Source organism: Vicugna pacos, chromosome 18 (assembly GCF_048564905.1).
Source record: "Vicugna pacos chromosome 18, VicPac4, whole genome shotgun sequence".
NCBI lineage: Eukaryota > Metazoa > Chordata > Mammalia > Artiodactyla > Camelidae > Vicugna > Vicugna pacos.
The window spans coordinates 30124964-30147709 of NC_133004.1; the positions used below are offsets into that span (position 1 = coordinate 30124964).

The 22746-nt window shown below is 43.3% G+C and overlaps 1 protein-coding gene across 6 annotated transcripts in view; it reads left to right on the forward strand.

Annotated features, from left to right (window-relative positions):
* Positions 1 to 21511, forward strand: part of TNRC6A (trinucleotide repeat containing adaptor 6A) — an 89262-nt gene extending 67751 nt beyond the window's left edge. For 5 of the 6 annotated variants that reach the window (XM_072942798.1, XM_072942799.1, XM_072942800.1 and 2 more), the window contains 10 exons: positions 289 to 366; positions 739 to 949; positions 3371 to 3502; positions 12170 to 12328; positions 12956 to 13096; positions 14757 to 14864; positions 16080 to 16301; positions 18100 to 18170; positions 18954 to 19093; positions 19438 to 21511. In XM_072942798.1, coding sequence (XP_072798899.1) covers positions 289 to 366; positions 739 to 949; positions 3371 to 3502; positions 12170 to 12328; positions 12956 to 13096; positions 14757 to 14864; positions 16080 to 16301; positions 18100 to 18170; positions 18954 to 19093; positions 19438 to 19813 — 1638 coding nt within the window. In that variant the 3' untranslated portion in view covers positions 19814 to 21511. Of the gene's footprint in view, positions 1 to 288; positions 367 to 738; positions 950 to 3370; positions 3503 to 12169; positions 12329 to 12955; positions 13097 to 14756; positions 14865 to 16079; positions 16302 to 18099; positions 18171 to 18628; positions 18757 to 18953; positions 19094 to 19437 lie in introns of those variants that run through there. The other variant, XR_012061172.1, reaches the window with a different exon arrangement.
* The last annotated feature ends 1235 nt before the right edge of the window (positions 21512 to 22746 follow it).

The following is a 22746-nucleotide window of genomic DNA, read 5'->3' on the forward strand; positions in this document are numbered from 1 at the left end:
CCGTCTGCGGGCGGGGTGCTGTGTGAGCAAGCACAGCCGTGTCCGGGGTGGCGATGGGGGCAGGATGATCAGAAAAGGTTTCTCTCTGATCAAGTCTAAGTTTAGATTAAGCAGAAGACTGAATTCAGAAATGACTAGAGGCCAGAGAGTCCAAACAGGAGATTATATTAGACGAGGCAGCCCATGTTGGTGTTGACTGGATGAAGCCATGCCTGTGTAGGCCCTTCTGCCACAGTCACTCTGAAGCATGACGTGATACTGACAGCCTTTTTGCAATCTTCTCTCCAGCGATTGTTAGCGCAGCAGCAAAGGGCGCAGAGTCAGAGAAGCGTGCCTTCTGGGAACCGGCAGCAGCAAGACCAGCAGGTAGATCTGACCCTTCCCCTTGCTACGCTGAAACTCAACTTGTATCGATTCCGTTGTAACAAGAGATTCAAAATGGCTTTATTAAAGCAGAATGAAAATTGCTGTTTTTTTTTTTTAACGAGTATTTACAAACCACTTGTTTTTTTGTTTTTTTTTTAACATTTTTTATTGATTTATAATCATTTTACAATGTTATGTCAAATGGAAATTGCTATTTCTTAAGGCTTCCATCTGCCCAGAAGTTACACTGTCTGGTATACAGTGATTGTTCACCTACCTGCTGAAAAGGAAGTGAATTAAAAAATGCAGAGGCATGAAGGTGTCTGTCAAGACTTTCCTCCACAACCTTCTCAATCATTTTGTCGTTTTAAGGGTCGACCGCTTAGTGTGCAGCAGCAGATGATGCAACAGTCTCGTCAACTTGATCCAAACCTGTTGGTGAAGCAACAGACTCCACCATCTCAGCAGCAGTCACTCCATCAGCCAGCCATGAAGTCCTTCCTGGAAAACGTCATGCCCCACACTACACCTGAGCTGCAGAAAGGGCCGTCACCAATAAATGCTTTCAGCAACTTCCCTATAGGTGAGTTTCTCCTTGGCCAAAGCATTCCGTGGTGCTTGGCGATCACAGGTTTACATCCTGCTTTCTTACTTCCAGTTCTGTTCTCGGCTGGACACCAAGCTGCTCTTCAGCTGTTCCCTCTCGGAGAGTTTAACCTCTTCTAGGCTTAGCCTGTCTTTATGCTTCAGGGAGGGCCTCTATCCATTCGAGAAAATCACACTATTTCAAAAACTCCATGCTTGTTTAAAATGGGTTAGAAAAAAGATAGTATTTCTTTTTAAGCCCCAGATATCTTAATTGTAGGTTACAAAGGGGAGGGGAGGGCTGAAATTATTAGAAATAGCACACCAGAGAAGTTTTGAACAGTGTTACTTTAAGGTAACAACTGGGAGCAGTCACAGCTGAAATTTTAATTATTGTTTAAGTAATTTATAAGTGATTACTTGGCATAACTGTAGAAAACAGGGGTGAGAAAAGGGATTCGTTTCTTGCATTTACAGTAGCTTCCCCCTCTCCTTTTTTCTTAGGGCTCCCGGCTTTTATTCCCTCTGGGAACTTCAGGCATATATGTCTTCTTCCTTAGGTTCCTTTTCTTCTTATGCCTTTGAATTGAAGGCCTTTGATTTTTTGACCTTTGATTGTTCACTCTCTACTCCCTTTACTTTTTCTTTCTCTCTTTCCCTTACAATGGTTTCTTGTAAACCACCTTTGTTGGTTGCTAGCCCAACTTTGTTGAAGATGGTCAGTCAACTAGCATGTTCTGGGCTCGGGGCAGGCCTTGAGGCCTGCTGTTGTCCCTGCAGCTGCTTCACTCTGGCTGAACCTAATACATGATTTGGCTCTCCCTGGTATTGCCATGGACCCTCAGCTAGGACAGAGCTTGGACTTCGAGTTTTGGGGGTTGTTGGCAGTCTCTTTGCAATCCCAGAAGCAGTTCCCTTGTCAGTTACTACTGTGGGTGAATACTGTAGAAGCAGGTCATCCCAGAGGCAACGGTATAGTGGTAGGAGTAAGAGAGTGCCCGAGCATCGTTGAGAGGTCTCAGTAGTGAGAGGAAGTGGCTCTCACTGTTTGATTACATACTGGTTAGATAAATTGGGCCAATGAGGAGATAAGTTTCTAAATAAGGGATTTCCTATCCTGGCTGGCTTTACAGCAAGAAATACTTTTTTCTGATAAGTAAATCTGCTTAACCCATGCAAGCACCTGTGTGGTTGTCTGAATCAGGCACTGGCAAACTACAGCCTATTGGTCAAGTTTGGCCAGCTGCCTGATGTTGTAAACAACACAGCGATGCTCTCTGTGGCTGCTTTTGTGCTACAGCAGAGTTGCATAGAGACGTTGAGACCAGGCGACCCATAGAGCCTGAGATAATTACAGTCCATACCTGTAGAGAAAAAACTTGCCAACTGTGGGGTCTAACATGAGTCCAGAGAGCTGCAAATTAAATTACTCTCTCCAAAAATAGGGATGATATTAAAGAATTCGTATTGTTGAAGTTTTTAAGTTTGACCTAGTAACACATGAACTCTCTTCAGCCCCAAGTATTTAAAACATTTGTTTTCAAACTTTAGACTAACCACCTGGATGTGTGTTAAACAAAGATTCTGACTCCCACTGAAAAGTTTTCATTTTTAACAAGCATCTCAGATGATTCTGCTGATAGTGGTCCCTGCAATCACACTTAAACACTGGCTTAATGGTCAGTTTTCTGTACAGCATCTAACATAGAAATTCCTCTTTGTTCCAATAGAATATCTAAGTCTGATGTGTGCCATCAGCAAAGTTCAAGTAACTTGCACCTTGGGATATGGGAGCCTTGCCCTTATGTATGATATTAGAGCTGGAATTTGTAGTTTTAAATGACAGTATCCTTTGGCTGGTTAGCCGGTTGAAAGTTGTTTACAAGCAAACATTAGCAACTAAAAGTGATTTTACATAGTTCTTCATGCATGGTACTCTTGGGAAGCAGCTAAGAGTTACATTTTATTAGATAAACTTTAATATTGGCTTCCTTAGAATTTTTCTCTTTTTTGCCAAAGAATTTTAAATATTCAATTATATAGAGTAGTTCTTCATAGTTAATGCAGTTATAGTATTGATGGTTTTATGGCTTGAAACCATTACATTGTTGAGTATTAGACCAGCTATGTAGGATTTGTGTGTGTTGCTCTCTCTCATAACCTAGCCATGGCTCTTCTCCTGGCATGCTGCTGTGTGACCTTGGCCAGGAGCCCAGGGTGTCTGTTCTGCCTGCCCTGCTTCTGTGTGTGATCATTTGGCTGTTCCATGTCTGCAGGATGATGTTTATTAAGGAACATTAGGCAAGACTGAAAACACTAGATTAGCTGCATATGTTTTTCTAGAAAATGGAAGTTGTGGTACCAAGGAAAACATACTGTATTTTATAAAGTGTTTTTTAAATTATTATTTTATTTTTAGGCTTGAACTCAAACTTGAATGTAAATATGGATATGAATAGTATTAAAGAGCCACAGTCAAGACTAAGGAAGTGGACTACAGTGGACAGCATTTCTGTGAACACATCTTTGGATCAAAACTCCAGCAAACATGGTATAAAAATACTTATATTTTGCCTTTTTAAAAAAGCTAGAATACTAAATTTAGACCTTTATTCTGTTTTAAATGCATATTTTAAAAGCCAAATTCTCTTGGAACCTTTCCTTGTTATTAAAAAGTGCTTTTATTAGTAAATTAAATCAGTTATTAAAAAACTGACCTTTATTATGCTATTATGCAAAATAGAGATCAGATTATACATTTATTATTTTTAATTACTCCTTTAGATGGTCAGTCATTTAGTATTTTGCTATTATTTTGTTGTCCTAATGTTCTACTTAACACTTACTCAGTTTAATCTGATGTCAAGTGTTAAAAACTTTCACCATAATTTGACTTCTGTCAGTTTCTTATATATTGACATATTTTCTTTATGTATTTTGTTGTGTGTTTAATCATATAGATTCTGTATTATTGTCTTCTTAAATTTTTTTTAGAAATATCATCTTCATATTACTATAATATTAAGCCATTCATCTAGCAGATGTTAATGGAATATCTTCTGCTTTCCAAGGACTGTGCTAGGTCACTTGGAATATATAGATACATATGTACAGACGTGCACACAGTTGAGTGTACATAAGCAAGTAAAAATACTTGCCCTGAAGGAGCTCATTGTTTGGTAGCAAAAATAAACATGTAAATAGCTTGAGCACACTGTGATAGGAACTATAAACGTTAATACATGTATTAGCACAAATCCAATAAGAATGTGAAATCCACTGGAGGAGTGAGTGGGGCCAACAAACCAGGGGTGTGGCAGGTCTGGAAAGGCTTTATACAGGGACTTATCTGAACTGAGGCTTCAAGTGTACCAAACAAGTAGAGAAAGAGCAAGGAGAGTGTGAAAAGTTCAAAGACAGAACAAGCTGGTGGGTTCTGTTGTGTGGGCATGTCTAGAAGTGAAGGTACCAATGAGAGAAAAGAGAAGGGTGCAGGTAGACGGTAGGTATGGAGCCACCATGAAAAACTTTTGTTCCGAAAATTATTTTAAACATGAAAGTGGTGGAGATCTGGAGGCACATAAGACTTAAAGAAATCCGAGGGAGAAAGAGGGCAATGGACATGAGGGGGGCATGCACTGAAGAGAGTGTTAGAATTAAGGACAAAAGAGGCTTGATAACTAACTTACTCTGCGTGTACACGATTATCTGTAATTTGCCTCCAGTGCCTCTCGCCTCTCTCAGTCCAACCCCTGTACCTTAAAGACTGGGCTCAAGAGTCATTTCCAAGAAGCCTCCTCCAGGCTTTGTGCTCAAGTAGCACCTCTTGATATATATATAGATACGTCTTGTGTGGGTATCCATTTAGACCTGTCTCCATCACATGATGTAAACTCCTGGAGGACAGCGCCCGTGCTTGGCCTGCCTGTAGCCCCACCGAGCACACTGCAGTGTTTGGGGAACATTTGCTCAGTGAAAAGCCGAGTGGACCGTGATGCAGTTAATGGTAGAGTAAAGGCAGGAGACAAAGCAGGCCTGCTGTGTCAAATAATGAATGAATTCTAGACTTGTTGAGTGTGATATTTGGGGGATAGCCTAACGTGGAAAAGCCCAGTAAGAAATTAGAAATAGAGGCCTAATACTTAGAAGAAAAATCTGGGCCAGAGGAAGATTTGGTGTTCATCAGAACGTCGACATCATGGACACGTGTGTCAGGTTGATTCAGAGAGACGGGAACAAGGGCAGTAGTCGTGAAGCACCTGGAAAAGAATGGCGGGAGAGATAGGACGTGAGACACAGAAAAATGTTTCTGCCATATGGTTTTCTGTCTTCTCGGGTTAAAATGATTTCTCCAGTGTCTTTTGCGTGTCTGAGCCCCATTTTCTTTGTAACAGTGAAATGTCGTCTTCCTTCCGGCGCTCTCGTCAGTGTGATGTATATCATATTCAGTGTACTTTCAGAGGGCGTACGGGTAAATAGTACGCATTACGTAAATGGGGTGTCACCGTGCAGCATAGGTTTTGAAGTCAGATAGACTTGATTTGATCCCAGTTCTTAAAACTCTTAAGGCCACGGAATTTGCATATGTAAAATGGAAGGGATACACTGTAGAATTGTTGAGGATTGAACGAAATAATAACTATTAAGCTCCTATCTCATTGCCTGGCACTGGACATGCAGGTAGTAGGCAGTGGTGTCTTCTTACAAGCAGCCTATTATCATAGATTTGTTTTTCATTCAATTCAATTAATAATTTTATGTTTTATTTTTTAGTTTTTAATTTTATGTTTGTATTTTATCTTCTCTTTTAAAACAATTATTTTTATCCTTTTTTTTCACTGTTCATTTCATTGCATAGACTGTTTCCTTCTGCATAAATCTGGAATGTGAGGAGGGAATTTTTAAGGTTTTTAGTAATTAGCATAAACAATAAATATTTTTATTCCTGTAATATAGCAGTCTACAGAACACATTCTGTTAAGGTTCTCTTTCCAGAATAAGAAGGTTGATGATTTTCCTTTACTTCAGTCTAGGTTCCTACTGTTTTTTTAATTGATGTATAGTTAATGTACAATATTATATGTTTCAGGTGTACAATATAGTGATTCACAATCTTTAAAAGTTATACTCCATTTATAGTTATTATAAAATAGTGGCTATATTCCCTGTGTTGTGCAGTATATACTGAAGCTTATTTTATATCTAATAGTTTGTACTGTTGATCCCCTACTCCCGTGTTGCCCCTCCCTACTTTGCTCTCCTCACTGGTAACCACTGGTTTGTTCTGTGTCTGTGAGTCTGTTTGTTTTTTGTTAGATTATCTAGTTTGTTGATATCATACAGTATTTGTCTTTCTGTCTGACTTACTTCACTTAGCACGATAAGCCTCCATGTCCATCCATGTTGTTGCAAATGGCGGGACTTCATGGCTGAGTATTCCAGTGTGTGTGTGTACACATCTTCTTTATCCATTCATCTCTTGATGGACACTTAGGTTGTTTCCATATCTTGGTAATGTAAGTAGTGCTACTTCCAACATTTGGTACATGTATTTTTTTGAATTAGTGTTTTTGGGGTTTTTTTAGGGGGGGTTATATACCCAGGAGTGGAATTGCTGGGTCATGTGGTAGTTCTGTTTTTAGTTTTTTGAGAAACTGCCATACTGTTTTCCACAGTGGCTGCACCAGTTTACATTCCCACCAACAGTGTGTGAGGGTTCCCTTTTCTCCACATCCCTGCCAGCGTTTGTTATTTGTGTTCTTTTGGATGATGGCCATTATGACAGTTGTGAGGTGATACCTCATTGTGGTTTTGATTTGCATTTCCCTGATGATTAGCTGTGTTGAGCATCTTTTCATGTGCCTGCTGGCCATCTGCATTTCCTTTTTGGAAAAAAGTCTATTCAGGTCTTTTGCCCATTTTAAAAATCAGATTGTTTTCTAAATGTTGAGTTGTATGAGTTGTTTAATATCCAAAATATATAAACCCCTTTATCAGTCATATCGTTTGCAAATATTTTCTTCCATTCATTAAGTTGTCTTTTAGTTTTGTTAATTGTTTCCTTTGCTGTATAAAAGCTTTGAAGTTTAATTAGGTCCCATTTGTTTGTTTTTGCTTTTATTTCTTTTGTTTTAGGAAACAGATCCAAAAAATATTGCTACAATTTACGTCAAAGAGTGTTCTGCCTATGTTTCCTTCTAGGAGTCTTAACGGCTTTCGTTCTTACATTTAGGTCTTTAATCCATTTTGAGTTTATATCTATATATGGTGTTAGAAAGTGTTCTAATGGCCTATTGTTCATTCTTTTACCTGGAGCTGTCCAGTTTTCCTAGTCCCCCTTATTGAAGAGACTGACTTTTCTCCATTGTATATTCCTGCCTCCTTTGTCATAGATTAATTGACCATGAGTGCGTGGTTTTATTCTACTATCCTTAATTTACTTAATTTGACATCTTGAAACTTTGTCATTATTTTTCTTTTTGTTTTTAAAATTATTTTCTTATTAATAATACAAATTTCTTAATTTTTGTCTGCTTCCCCAGCCCGCAAACATTCCCATTTTCTTTGCTATAGCAGGTGCTTATAACGTACCTTAACCAGCCCAAGGCTAGTAGTTTCCTTTCATGGGTGTTATTTTTACTTCTCCAGGCTTTTACTTTATCCCTTAAAATCAAGAATGTTTGATAGAATTTCTTCTGTTTGATTGCTTTTATTCTTTCTTCATTGCTGTATATTTTTCCTCCCTGGTAAAAATGACCTTAAAAATACATCTTGACCTGCTGTGGTTTTGGTCTTCATCTCTTGGAAGAAAGACCAGGTTAGTTTTATATCTGTATATAAGCGCTTTCCAAATTTCAAGTCTTAAAATGTTGACTTTTTTTTTTAAAGGCTTTTCAGTTTGTTTAAAGAAAGTGCTTTTTCTTATCATAGTAACTCTATAGTTACTTATGCAGTATTTTCTCCCAGAGCTGTTCCTTTTTGCTCCGTGACTCTTTTCCTTCTCTTGCTATTTCTCTGTCTCTCTTCTGGTAGAGACTTAGAATCTTCTTCTCAGGCATATTTTGTTTGTTTGCTTTTATTTTTCTTTTCTTTATATTATAAAAAATAGAGAAATGTTAATCATCCTATTTCCATTAATATTTTGGTGTAGTTTCTTTTTCCTTTATAACAATAAAATTGGCATCTAACTATGTATTTCAGGAAAGAGCTCAAAACTGCCAGTTTGTGTTACATTTTGTTAGATCCTCACTATTTTTAAAGTAAATTTTTTGAACCAGTATCTCTTTAAACATTCAGAAAATTTTATATAAAAATTCAGATTTGGGGCATCTGTAGAAATAAGAGTCTGCCAGCAGCAAGCTCCAAAACAGTGTCTCCCCCTGACCCCCAACCCGGAGTTAAGTGGCTGCTGCCCTTGTGCTTGCTGGCTCACGGCCACTCCCTTCTTTTTGACTGATGGTAGTGTCTATACCCACTTACCTTTGCATTTATTTGGTGGGAATGTTTTGTTTGTTTTGTTTTGTTTTGTTTTTCTTCCCATTCCCCTCACACCTCTGCCTTCCCTCCCGTTGGTAGAGAGAGCTTTTCCTGTACTCCATAACCAAAGAAATACTTCCCTATCATCATGTTTCTACCTGAATAAGGACCATGGGGTTTTTTCCTGTAGGCACCTTGCATCTCTTGTTTGTAAACCTGATTGGCATCAGTGGCGTTTGTATTTCCACATGTTGGTAAATGGGGGCTGTTGTCCCACAGCAGCAGAGTGGTGCAGAGGTCGTTTTTTAAGGGGGGTGGTCTGATAGCAGCATTCAGGCTCACATCAGAGATGAGCTGAGCCTGGGATTGGAGAGTCCTGTGGGGAAGTCTTGGATGCCTCTGACAGTTTGCATCACAATCTGAGGTAGGTACTATTTTTATCCCCACTTAGCGAAGCTTAGAGAGCTAGTATCATAGTTGTGGGAGAAGAAAGGGCACATTCAAGAAAACCTTCTGTGTCAGAGGTCCCCACATATGCTGACTTGCTGGGAGAACTCACGGAACTCAGAAAAGCTGTAATAATTCTCATGGTTTATTACAGCAAAAGAGTACAGATTCAAATCAGCAAAGGAAAAGGCGCATGGGACAGAGTCCAGGAGAGGCTTTTTGTGTCCCCTCTCAGTGGAGTCTCACAGATTGAATTCTCCTAGCAATAACCTGTGAAAACGTGTAGAAAGATGGCCAACCAGAGAAGCTCATCCAGGCCTCAGTGTCCTCAGTCTTTATCAAGGGTCAGCTCTGTAACATGGAGCACACTTGTGTGATTGATCTTAGCTGCTCAATCTGCAACCTCCTGTAGACCCCTTGGAATTCAGATAAAAACAGCATGACCCAGGCCCCAGGTGAACAAAAACAGATGTTCACCATAAATCACATTGTTGTAAATTCTCTGGCATGGTCAAGGGCCAAGGTATGCAAAAGAACTCTTATCTGGCAGGATATTCTCTGAGCTAGAGGAGCCCAGGAGCCATCAAGGGCTAGTCCTGAAGCTCTTTGCAGCGTGCAGTCTAGCCCTGCTGTGCTAATCCTTTACTGCACGCCTTCCAGAGTCAGAAAAACCAGGTTTGTTAAGGAAAGTAGAATGGAGTGGAGGCATGGACGTTGAGGGAGTTGTGAGTCAAGTAAGGACTGGGCTGGGGTATGTATCTGTGATGCTTTATGTAAAATTCTGTGACTTCAAAGCAGTTTATAAAATCCTTGTCCCCTCCTCAATGCCCAGAGAAAAGTACAATGTTCAGGAGAGGGGGTGCGTTTATTTCAGTCTTGGAGTTGAAGAAGGCAGTTGGAAAAGCTTCTGGAAGGCCTCTGATCTCTTAAGTTGAGATATGAAAGATAAATAGGATTCAGCAGGCAGAGGTGGAAGGAGGGGGAACCATGAGAGGTGAGCAGAGGCTAGAGTTTTAAGAACCTGAAAGAGTAGCATATAGAAGAATTTGATTGTTTCCCTTTCTGTAATGGTGAACTGAGAAGTGACATGACCAGATTTGCATTTTTGAAAGATTACTCTGGCTGCAGACTGAAGATCTGGGGAGTGGACATGGACAGAGTGATCAGCTGGGAAACTTTACTTACCTGATCCCAGAGTTTGATCAAATGAGAGATGACAGTGGCCTGACCTGGAGTAGTCGTTATTCAAAAGCTGAGTGATCCTTTCCCAATATATACAAATAGCGAATCATTGTCACACACCTGAAACTAATACGTTACATGTCAGTAATATCTCAATAAAATTTTTTAAAAAGAAATGAAGATTAAACGTATAAGTTACAAAGGCACCCACTAAACAAAGGCTATAAGCCTTCTACCGTTACAGAGAAAAATAAAAAACGAATCAACATTTTCAGAAGTTTTAAAGAATCTGTAAAGAAATAGAAGGCATCATATAAAATAACATGAGAGAACTAAGACTAAATTATGTCAGTTTGATAAATGCAAGTGGGTCGAACTAATTTGTAAACTCCAACTCTGTGCTGCATACATTGGACCCCGAACAAAATAATTCAGTGATCTTTGCAGTAACAAGGGGAGTGAAAGGAGCTATGTAGGAAGCCAAATTGTTGGGGCTGAGTGATTTTAAAGTAATAGAGAGGGAGGACCCGGAGGGACTTGTTTCTTGAGTTAAGCAACATCAAATATATGTTCCTCTGATTAGTATTAAAAGAGTATTTTGTGACATTCATTCCTTTCCTTTTTGGATTTTATCTTGAAACTTTGAGTAGACTTGGCTCAAATGTTGCTTTGCTGATTTGTACACATTGGACTGATGATTATCAGAACTTGAAGGTGAAATTGTCATGTAATAGAAAGAACATTAGACCATAAATCAAGCAGACTGGGATTCTAAGCAGAATCTGCCACTCAGTAGAGTATCACATTCGAAATTTTGCTTTAGAGTCAGGGTAGGAACTGAGACGTTGGCAAAAGGGCAAAATGAATATGGGCTCTGGAATTGACACCTGGCCCTGCTCCGAATTAGCTGTGCTGCTTATTAGCTACTGGCAAGTAACAGCCTTTCTGAACCTCGGTCCCCTGGCTGTTAAGTGGGAATAATGATGATACCTCTTGTGTTTTGAGGCTGAATAAGGCAGTACCTCTGAAGCACTTAAGCACTGGAGCAGGCTTAGATGTGTATTGTTGCTGCCTTCGTTGTTATCTCATGAGATGCCCCACGTCTGAGACAGTGCCATTTCTCCAGTGCAGATCTCCAGTGTGAGTCTGTTTGCTCAGGCTAAACCTACCACATAAATTTTAAGTTTTATTTTTCTGATGCCCTCCCATGCAGTGATTAATACAATATAATTGGGCCATAGCTGCCAGTTATGTCAAATCTATTTTCCTTTTTTATAAAGAGAAGTTTTAATAAGTAAGAATTGTTTTATAAAGGAAATGCTTTTATCATCACCGGTTCTCGCATAAGAATTAATCACTTGAAATTTGGCAACTATGCTTACTTACTATTTTATTCACAACTACTGCTTTATAGATACATCCCATTTTATTTCCAAGTGGTTTTCATTCAGCTTACAAAAAAGATACATAGTTCACTCAAATAAAAGTAATAACTAGATAAGGAAGCCAGAGAAGAGAGGGAATGGAATTGGTAGAATAACTAAATCAAGTCTGGGATGGGTTAGTGCCCACCAGCGTGTATACATACCCCCCCCCAGTTCAGGATCTTTCAATGACAAGCATTTAAAACAAAAGCTGCTTGGTCGTCTCTGCTCTTCAAGACCAGGGCCCCACTCCTTCACCTTGTTCTCTCTCCCACTTACTGTTTTTCAGACAAAATGGCCTTCCAGTTCCTCACATGTGCCAAGCAGTCCTTCCCCTCGTCGTTGTGCAGGCCGCACCCACTGCCTAGCGTCTTCTTCCCCAGCCCTTTACATGCCGGCGCTGCCCCCCTCCTTGCCACACACTCCTTCTGCTCTCTGTCCGTCTACTTGGCTGTTTGTTAGAATACTGTCACTGAGGGCAAGGACCCCATTCGTATCGGGGCGTGGAAGTGACTGAAGTCTGGAAGGAAGCACAGGGCTTCCTCTCCTCCTCGCTCTTCACATAACCCACGGTGCCCAGTTTGGAGCACACAGATCTAACAAAGTTTACTTACTATATTTGACAAACTGCAAGAAATGAATGCGGTAGTGTATTTTGCTCACAGTTGACTACCATTTTCTGTTTCTAGGTGCTATTTCAAGTGGTTTCAGGCTGGAAGAGTCTCCATTTGTTCCCTACGACTTTATGAACAGCAGTACTTCACCAGCCAGTCCTCCAGGTTCAATAGGAGATGGCTGGCCACGTGCCAAATCGCCTAATGGCTCTAGCAGTGTTAACTGGCCACCAGGTAAAATGCCAGCAGCTTCTTTCATGAGCGTTTGTTTCCATTAAGATTTTGTTACCTCTAGTTGTGGTCATGATTTATTTGGCCACAATTCAGTGTGACTGGACTGAACTACACTAAGGATGGAGGAGAATGTAGAAATGACCCCTGAGACGTTGAGCACCAAGGCTGGGCTGATGAGTGTACCTGGCCTTTGTGCTCCCAGCTCCGAAGGTGGGTTAGTTCCGCTGGCGGCACAAAGGATCCTATAAACCCTCGTTCATTGTTCTTCTCCAGCTGTGTCCAGGAACTGGCTCGACCATATTTTCATTTGCTGAGGAATCACTAGAAATGCATCTGTGACCTCTGTCCTATCCAGATTGCTACGGCTTTAAGTTCTGTAATAAAGCACTTTGAAATCTTACTGTTTAGAGATATATTATACCCATTAAAATTACTCCATGCATCAATTTGTAAGTGTTCATAAATAACAGCTCATAATAATTGTAATATTGAGTCAGCCTGTTATGGCGTTGGTATTGGTTGGAAATATTTGAGAATTGTGTAGACTTTAGGGATAAAAATTTGGGATAACTAATGGACTCTTGGATGATGATTAAGCCTGAACTAATTTTACATTTTTATTTCCAGAATTTCGCCCTGGTGAACCATGGAAAGGTTATCCAAACATTGACCCTGAAACTGACCCTTACGTCACTCCTGGCAGTGTCATAAACAATCTTTCAATTAATACTGTGCGGGAAGTTGACCACCTCAGGGACAGGAACAGTGGTATGTAGGCGGGTACAACTCAGAATTTCTCAGTGATGCAGGACAGTTTAAGAATGGCTCAAAGTAGATGTGAAACTTTCAGCAGCAAGTGTCACTAGCACGTCCTAGCACCTGACCAGAACCAAGGGCCTTGTGACAGTGAAAACGGAATTCTCAGTTTCCCATAGGTGATTCTTCAGCCGCTCTAAAAATGGGGTGGACTTACTATCTCTTGGTGTGGTAAACACGTATATTACCTCAGAAAGCTGACACACAAAGGACCAACAAGCATTTGTCTTCCAGTAGCTGTATTAACAACTGAAGTGTGGTACCTATTTCATAACAAGTTTCACTATTGTGGTTATTAAGAAACGGGCATTTCTTGTAACAGACGTTACATTATTTGTTTATACACTCTGGGTATTAAAGAACTTTCATCTGGGGAAGCAATTTGGCTTTTTTTGTCTCTCAGAGAATGAAAATAAGAACAATTTAAGGGTCCCTGCAGTCTAGATGCACTTTTTAATGGGTTATCAAATAAAAATCATCCTCCCATCTACCACGTGGTTATTCACTCAGGCGTTTACAGGTGTTCCATGCACACACTAGACGCAAGGTGAGTGAGATGAATAAAGACACCCTGTCTGTTTCTGTAACACATATCCTCTCGTATGTCCCTTTAAACAGTTCATAATAAAGAAAATGTGGAACGGTCAACACTCCATTAAATACCTGTTTCTTAACAAGTGTTTGCCGTAGCACAGTGGTAAGATAAGCATCCTCCTCACTCTGAAGTGGCTGAACTTCGCAGACAACCACGTCTGGAAGTAGTTAAAGCCACTGCTTCCGCAGGAGAACGTGGGGACAGAGCCAGACATAACACCTCACAGCCTAGGAGTTAACAAAAGAATCTGGTGGCTTGCACAAACATGGGTTTCTTCTTGTTTGTAGAAGATTCTGAAAGTCAGGAGAGGAATTTAGATTTGATATTAAAAGAAAGAAACGTCTGATATTTTGAGTGGGCGATTCCACATTTAAGGTGGGGTAATCTGACAGTGGTGAGCAGAATGGCTTGGAGAGGGAGGCCTGTTAGCTGTTACCATGATTCATATAGGGATCGAGTCTGCAGCTAAACTAGAGGGGTCATCAGGGGCATTTTAAAACAACAGGAAGAAAGGCGAGGTTTCGGGGACTGAATGCGTGGCACGTGGGGGAGAACGAAGGCCTGGCCGAGTGGTAGTGTCAGCCCCTGGGTGCCTTGGTGAACTGTTCAAGGAGAAGTCACCGGATTTGAGAGGGATGAGTTGGGCACAGTGAGAAGGGGCCCTCCCCGTGGGGGCCAGTACTGAGAGGCGGTGCTGGTGTTTCTCTGGGGTATCTCTTGCTGTTTCTCATTGTTGACATGTATTCTCACAGACAAGTAGGAGACAGGGATGTGGGAGGGCAAGTACCTCTTCTGAGCCACTGTGAAAACAGTGAGCAAGCTCTCCGCATGCTGTTTCAAAGGCAGGAAGGAGGCTGCAGTCTTAGGCACTGTTCCCGTGGCCCTGAGCGTGCCTGCCTGCTTGCTTGCCGGGGGCCACTGTTACAGGGTTGCAGGGTCACTGGTGCTTTTGCTTATTCTCAGACACCAGATCCCTTGCTCTGGGAAGACTAATTAATTGGCTCTTCCCCCACGTAGGGTCATCCTCATCCTTGAACACCACGCTGCCTTCAACTAGTGCCTGGTCATCCATTCGTGCCTCCAACTACAACGTTCCCCTCAGCAGTACAGCACAAAGCACTTCAGGTGGGTCCTGCCCCGGGCTCGCCAGGGCCCTGTCAGAGGGAGGGGTGTCCTCAGAACCTGGGGCGGGGCTGTGACGCTTAATCCCACTTCTTTTGATCTACAGTCTTCTTCTCAGGGAGCTTGGAGTGTAAGTATATTTCTGAAACCTGGAAAACATTTTTAACACCATTTGCCCTTGTTTAAAATCTACTAAAACAGCCTTCACCGAACAGCCACTCACATCTGAGAGCCATCTCAGCTCTGTAATTCAATGTAATTTAATTCAAAGCAGTGGTTATCAACTATCTGTAGTGAAAGACCTTTTATTTTTTAATATCCAATCTTTTACAGACTGATAACTTCCGTAAAATACAGTAAACCTGAGCTTGGAATTGCTAGAAAATGACTGTACACTTGGGGGTTATGGCAGCAGTGTCAGGTTGCTGTCAGCTTATAAACACTCGATCGGTTCTGCACTCGGACTAGTGATAAACTGTGTTGTGACCAGTCTTCCCATTACACTTGGAGATGTGCTAACTTAAAAACATGCAGCTTATGGATCAGGTAGAAAAGTAATTGATGGTGATGGAAATTACGAAATTTTCCATCCCCTCCTACCCCATCATGGGGCTTTTTTAAGCATTATTTTGATAAGCTTTCTGTGTGCCTGGCTGTGCACTGGACCCCTTAGGCAAGTGGCTTAACGTCTCTGATCTTCAGTCGTATGTGTGTCAGGATTAGAGGTAGCCAAGCACCCAGCAGCTCAGCTCTTGGCACAGAGTGCCCCCAGCGGATGTCGGCTCTGAGGGCTCCCTGAGTTGGGGCTACTTTTGTAGTCCTTTTTTCATGAGTAGACGACAGAGTGCTAAAATCCATTTGATGGCCTAAGTGGCAGTCTTGAGTGACTCATTACAGTTGTTGAAGAGTTCCCAATTGCTGTGTTAGAGCGGTTCGGAGCAGTGTTAAGTATAGCTTTGTACGCTGGACTAAGAGTCTCGCAGGTCTTAAAACTGTTACTAACAGACAGACGGGCTGTTTTGAGGCAAGGGAGCAGTTTCCTTGTGCCTTTCTGTTTTTCTTCTTTGGCAGTTTAGTTTGATACGGGGATTTCTTACGGTTTTTGTTTGTTTGATTTGCTTTTAGTGGGAGAATGAATGTTAATCATTATTTAAATTTTCTTTTTTCTGAAAGCATTAATCTCCCCTCTCCCCCACTTTGTTTTTTCCCTTTGAGTAGCCAGAAATAGTGATTCCAAATTGACATGGTCTCCTGGTTCAGTTACAAACACCTCTCTGGCTCATGAGCTGTGGAAGGTCCCTTTGCCACCTAAAAACATCACTGCTCCGTCCCGCCCACCTCCGGGGCTGACTGGTCAGAAGCCACCCTTGTCTACGTGGGATAATTCTCCCCTCCGTGTAGGTGGAGGATGGGGAAATTCTGACGCCAGGTACACCCCAGGTAAGGTGGCGTGCGTACGGTGGTTCCATGTGATTAGTTTTCTGAAACTAGCCAGTACCAGCAGTCTAGTTTAACAGAGACCTAAACAGCAGACTGCAGCATCACCCTCTATACAGCAGGATTAGAACTTAAACAAACAGAAGGTTCCTGGTGCATTGCCATCTTCTGCAGCCTCCATGCTTTTGAGAATCTCAAATTTTACTTTAAATTTTGCCTGGTTTACTTAAGAACTTTTACCCAAAGACACACAGCGGTCAGCGATAAAGTTAATGGAATGGGGATTTCCTTCCTTCCAGAAGCTCCTCAAGAGCTCATCTTAGTGTATTAACTTCCTGCTCGTAGCAGGACCATGTCACACAGAGCAGACGCTGTCATTTGCCGAGCCTGGGCGAGGTGGGAGCAGCCCACCTGGGCCTTGAGGAGTGGGGCCTGCTCCAGTGAGAGCCTGGCCTGCGCTTAGGGTGGCGCAGAGCTCACTGAGGCAGCAGGACGTCTGAGTGAAGGGTGCTGTGGGTGGATCGCACAGGCCTAAACCAGACTGTCCCAGGAAACTAGGGCAAGTGGTTCCCTTGCCCCTCTATTCCTCCTGCAGACGACTGGCACTGGATTTGTGCTGGCATCATGCCCCACCCCTGCCTCCCCCCAACACACACAACCACAAATACAACGCAGAGCTTATCTGCCGGCTCAACCAGTAAATGTGATCTTATCCATCTTCCTGCCCTGCCCCCAGAATGAACCAAACATGCTCATCTCCAGGCTGAAGATGGTAGTGAGACCTCATTAATAATTTCTGGTCTTTAGACAGGTGATTGGCTGAAATAAAACTTGCATTGTTTCTTTTGGAGAAAAGTTTTAATTATGGGAAAAGAACGCGTGAGTCTGTTCCAAGCTAAGAAATGCAAACTAGTGTGATCGGTGTCACATGTAAGTGGTCCTTTCAGGCCACAGACACCTGGGTGCCAGCTACGTGGCTGGTGGTATGCGGTGGAGGCGATAGTAAAAGTGGCCTAGGAGCCCTCACCCTCAGGAGGGTCGGTAGGACTGAGTGGGATCAGGAGGCCTGTGAGAGTAAGTGGGCAAACAGACGGAGCAGCAAGTATCAAGGCACTGGGGCCTGGGAAAGCACAGGGCTTCCTGTTGGAGTTGTCAGAGCTTGGCAAGAGGTGGAGCAGCGTCGGGGGGAGATGAGTAGGCGTGAGCTCTGTCGTGCGGGTGTCCTAAGTCACACGGTGTTTCTGAGGCACCTTTAAGTGGTTGTAGACGGGGAGTGACTTGATCACGTTTTAAAGCTCTGCTGCTGGGAGAAGGGATGCGGTGGGGCCGAGCAGGACAGCCGACGGGGAGCCCCCGTGGGAACACAGACTGAAACGAACGTGTGGACGATTGCAAGCTCTTAAATCCCTTTGAGATCGTCCCCAACTGAGGCCATTCCCCAAAGGCGATCATTTTGAGAGAGGTTTAGCTTTATGAATGGAAAGATGGTAAAGACATGTGGCCTTTGGTTCACCAGCCTGCCATGTGATAAGCTGGGAGCCCTCTGAGCCCGCCCTCCCAGAGGCAGAGCCACGTGCCCCGGCAGTTGACTGGTCAGAGCAGGGGGGGGCGGGCATGCTGGGCCTGGGGAGAAAGTACCCCGTGTGGAAGTGCGGGGAAGGAGGAAGGAAGGGAGGGACGCCCATGAGAGCCCAGATGCCCCTCCCGAATACCTGCAGTTTGACGGGGATATGTTTGTCCTGAACACTCATTCAGGCCACAGCCTTGGAAAACTGACCTGCCCTTTTTCTTCCTTGTTTAGGTTCCAGCTGGGGTGAGAGCAGCTCAGGGAGAATAACAAATTGGCTTGTTCTAAAAAACCTTACACCTCAGGTAAGAATGTCCGGCGTCCTGTCTGTGCGGACACACCAGGTAGCATGGAGAGCAGAGGGTTCCGTTCTTGTCTGAGATGAGGACTGCCCAGGCCTTCTGAGTGGTACTGAGCAGGTGTGGAGGCTGGGCGGAGGAAACAGCGAAGGATGGCCTTTAGCTGCCTCAGACAGACTGGCGGTCTGACCCAGCGGTTCTAGACTGTAAAATGCACAGAAGCTGACCAAAAAGAGAGCCCTGAGCCTCACCCTCAAAGACCTGGTTCCATAGATCTGGGCTCGGATCAGGGATCTGCGTTTCTGTACGGGCATTCAGATGACTTTGATACAGGTGGTCCTTGTACTGCACTTTGAGGAACCCTGTCTGCCCTTGTAGATTAGAACGTTTTCTCAGTCCCTGGACCACCCCCCCCTCCTCCTCTGGAGGCTGGGTGTTAAGAGCCCGCCCCCCTCCTCCCCCAGGGAGCAGTGCCTTGATGAATCCTGTCCTCAGGGCAGGGAAGAGAGAAGACATGAAGCCACAGCAGGGGCAATGGCTAACTAAGGAATTGGGGATCTGGGGAATGTCCAGGAGTCTAGAGGCCACAGAGGTATGGCTCTGGGACCAGTGGAGGTGGGGCGGGGGGTACTGAACCCCATCACAGCAGTGAGTCCCAGTGAAGAGCGGCACCAGGAGTGAAGAACCTCGGGCAAGAGAGACAGGACCGAGTCCCAGCCTGGGACCACCTCCATGGACGGTCCTCGTGACGGTGCATCTAACTGGCAGTTCCCACACCCTGTTTCCTAGATCGATGGCTCAACTCTGCGTACCCTGTGCATGCAGCATGGCCCACTGATAACATTCCACCTGAACCTCCCACATGGAAATGCTTTGGTCCGTTACAGTTCAAAAGAAGAGGTAGTGAAGGCACAAAAGTCTCTGCACATGTAAGTTGGCCGTCCTGTGCGTGACCTGGGTCCCCTCATGCGCGTGAGAGCCCGGCTGACGGCCCCGTGCCGCCCTTGGGCCAGCGTGCGGTCCCGCAGTGCAGGCCTCGCTGCATCCTGGGTTCCGCGGGCTCTGGGTGGCGCGCCCTGGCCCGGAGCGCCCTGGGCCCGTGCCCCGCCTCGGGCTCGCGCTCACTGACCGGAGGGCAGGCTGGGTCCCTGTGCGCTCCCTCTCCCCGCTCCAGGGCCTTTTTTAAGCAGAAACTCAAAGTGTCACCCTGACTTTTGACTCAGAGCCTCAGGTACCCCAAGTCTTCACCAGGCCTGCTTGTGTCTCTCTCCAGGTGTGTACTGGGGAACACTACTATTCTTGCTGAGTTTGCCAGTGAAGAGGAGATCAGTCGTTTCTTTGCACAAAGTCAGTCTCTGACCCCTTCTCCCAGCTGGCAGTCTCTCGGGTCCAGCCAGAGCCGGCTGGGCTCCCTCGACTGTTCCCACTCGTTCTCCAGCCGGACCGATCTCAATCACTGGAATGGTGCTGGGCTGTCGGGAACTAACTGTGGAGACCTTCATGGCACTTCCCTCTGGGGGACCCCACATTATTCCACAAGCCTGTGGGGGCCTCCAAGCAGCAGCGACCCCCGGGGAATTAGCAGCCCATCCCCCATTAACGCTTTTCTTTCTGTTGACCACCTGGGTGGGGGTGGAGAGTCCATGTAACAGTGTAGACTAGACGCACGGACTGCGACCTCAAGACGCGGAAGAAAGGAGCACTAAGTCGGGCTCGCCGCCTGCAGCCAGGGGCCACCTGTGGGAACAGCTCTTCTCTGCACATTTTCCACTTTGTTTTCCCTGAAACATATCAGTTTGAATACTTGAATCATGCAGGCCAATATTATAATGTGAAAAGGTATCTATCTATTTACACTCCCAAATAGCGCCATACATGCTAAACCGTGTAGAAGAGCTCCCTTGTGTGTAGTCATCATGTCTAGCCTTTGGGTTCTTTTTCCCCTTTCCTGTCCCCCTCTCCCCTTCATTCATCTTTTTTTTCCCCCTTTTTCTTTCTTTTTTTTTTTCCTTTCTTTTTTGCAAAACCCTTTTTTGGGCTGATAATGTATGAGCTTTTAACTTTGCACTGAATGATGTTCTCTCCGTCTAATCGGCAATATGGGGGGGCAGCTGTTCCAGTGTAAATGTTTACTCAAGGATGTTCTTAAAAGGTGTGCGCTCTCTACTATGCCTTGATGTTTGCCTACCTTATTGTGGTATCGTGGAGTTTAAAAGATCAAGTTATGATGCTGACTTAGGACTATAAATGAAAGTATTGCACCAGTTTTTTCATGTTAGAAAACTAAAGAATTTCGCTCTGCAGTTTGAAAAACTGTGGCCACAGCTGTGACTTGCAGCCCACCTGCCACCCAGGACGGGCCCTGCACTTTGAATAGGCTTTCCATTTTATTTTGAAGGTTCCCACGTTGAACCTTCTTGTTTACAGATTTTTTTGTTTGTTTTTTGAGAAAAAAAATGTTTACTCTTCCATCATTTAAAAAAAATTAAAAGACAAAAAAAAATGGAGGATGATTTAAAAGATGCTTTCTATCTCTGGGAAAAAGGAGCAGCATTTGGCCATGTTCTTTTGTTTTTCTATTCCTGTCCTAAATCAAAGAGCATGGTTCTCAGGAAAACCAGTTCCCCAGTTAAAAAAAAAAAAAAAAAAAAAAAAAACCTCCTTGTAGTTTCTTATAGGAAAAAAAAGAAAACCCCCAACTTTTAGCACTGATACTACATACTGCTCTGTTAAAGAATTTTCTCTGCCAAAAAAAAAAAAAAAGAACAAAAAAATGCTTAAAGCTGGAGTTTGAGATTCTGCTTTCAGATGCTGTCTTTTTATTAGTGAGTGATGATGGTTTGCTAATAATCAATAGGTAATAATTTTTGTAATCCCATCAAGTGGCTCTGTACGTCTCTGCTCTCTCGTGACTGTGTTACTGTCTAACTGTTGTACCTTAAAGCCGAAATCAGTAACTATGCATACTGTAACCGAGATATTGGGCTTACAGGATCGTTCGTTGTACAAAGAAAATTTTAAATGTTGTTGCAAACTAACGAGTTACACCATTTTTAAAATTTCTTTCTCTCCTCCCCCCCCCCTTTTTTTGCCCACAAATGGTATTATAATGCTTGCTTAGTCAAAGAAGAGAGACTAAACAAGGGTAAAAATTTTAACAGTACAGAATTTGCCATCATTTCATTGCCTTGATTCTAACTGTTTGTGTCCTAAGATGCAAAAGAAGTCAGTGGCTTTTAACTGTTTACAAATAGAATGTGATTGTAAAATGTACAGTTTGGTTGTGTTTGAATTATGAAATTTCTTCAGATATAATAAACCATGACTTTTTGGCTGCTCAACATTAATTGTCTCTTTTTTGTGAATTTATTTGTACGCTCTTTTTTATAATGAAAGTTTCAGAGTTGCTATGTATGAGGGTTCTCATAGAGCAACCGAGTAACAATCTGAGCAAATATCTGAACATTTTATCCGAACTTATTCACAATTTCACCCTGAAATAATGTGAGAACAATGGGAAACTGTAGCTTGCTCCTTCCTACCCTCTTTGAGCATCTTTGGGATCTTGTTGCTCAAAACTCTTCTGTGACTTCATCTTCCCCACCATTTGTGCCCATCTCAAGCCTCAGCAAGAGACCATTTGGAACATGAAGCTTAATGACTTGACAGTGTTCTAGTGTTAAACTCTCATACCTCTGTTACAAAATGAGAAATGCCACAGCCTGGACCGGCCTTTTTCTCCCCCTTCATGGCCCTCCCTCCTCACTGCAGGAGCCTTGGGCCAGAACCTGTGTATGTATTTCAGTGTATGACTTCAAATCATGCTCCAACTTGCCAGGTGTAAGCTAATGTTGTTGGACACCTTAATATAAGCAAATGTTGTTCAATGCATTCAATGTATATTGACTTCCAAACTGGTTTTTCCAAAAACCAAAGGTAGCTTTGAAAAACCACGTCTGGAAATGTTCGGAACGTTAAGCTGATTGACCTTTGGGGCTTTGAGTAGTATATAATTGACTTCATAATTGCGTTAATTGTATTGTTAAAAGTGTTTGGGAGTTTTTTGCGCTTGTTATGTGGAAATAAAGTGTTTGATTTAAAAAAGTAAAAGTGGTTTGATTTTTGCCTGGTCTGCCTAGTCCTTAAAGAAAACAGCTCTATTCGCCTAAGTGACTGTGTTACTCCCACGCCCTCCTCCATCTCTCAGCTGCCTGTGCCTTAGTCCAGGCCATTAGTCTGACCATGATATCCCCCTGGCTGAGTGGCCTCGACTCACTGACAGCCTGTAATAGTCAGTCTAAACGTCTTAATACGTCCAGTCATGCGTTTGCAAATAGAGCTCCCGAGGGCCACCGAGCTCCTGCTCCTGCTCCCCTGGACACGCTGAGCTGCCCTGGTCCTGCTCCACACCCGCCACCAGCCTGCCCAACGCTCCCTTACCCTCAAAGACGGTGATCGCCGCGGTCAGCTTCCCCGGGGTTTTTTTCCCCATCAAGTGTAGACACCGCCTCCCATTGCTGCCTGCTACAAAAATGTTATCCCCTCATCACTGCTGGTGATCATTGAGCTTCAGCCGATGAAG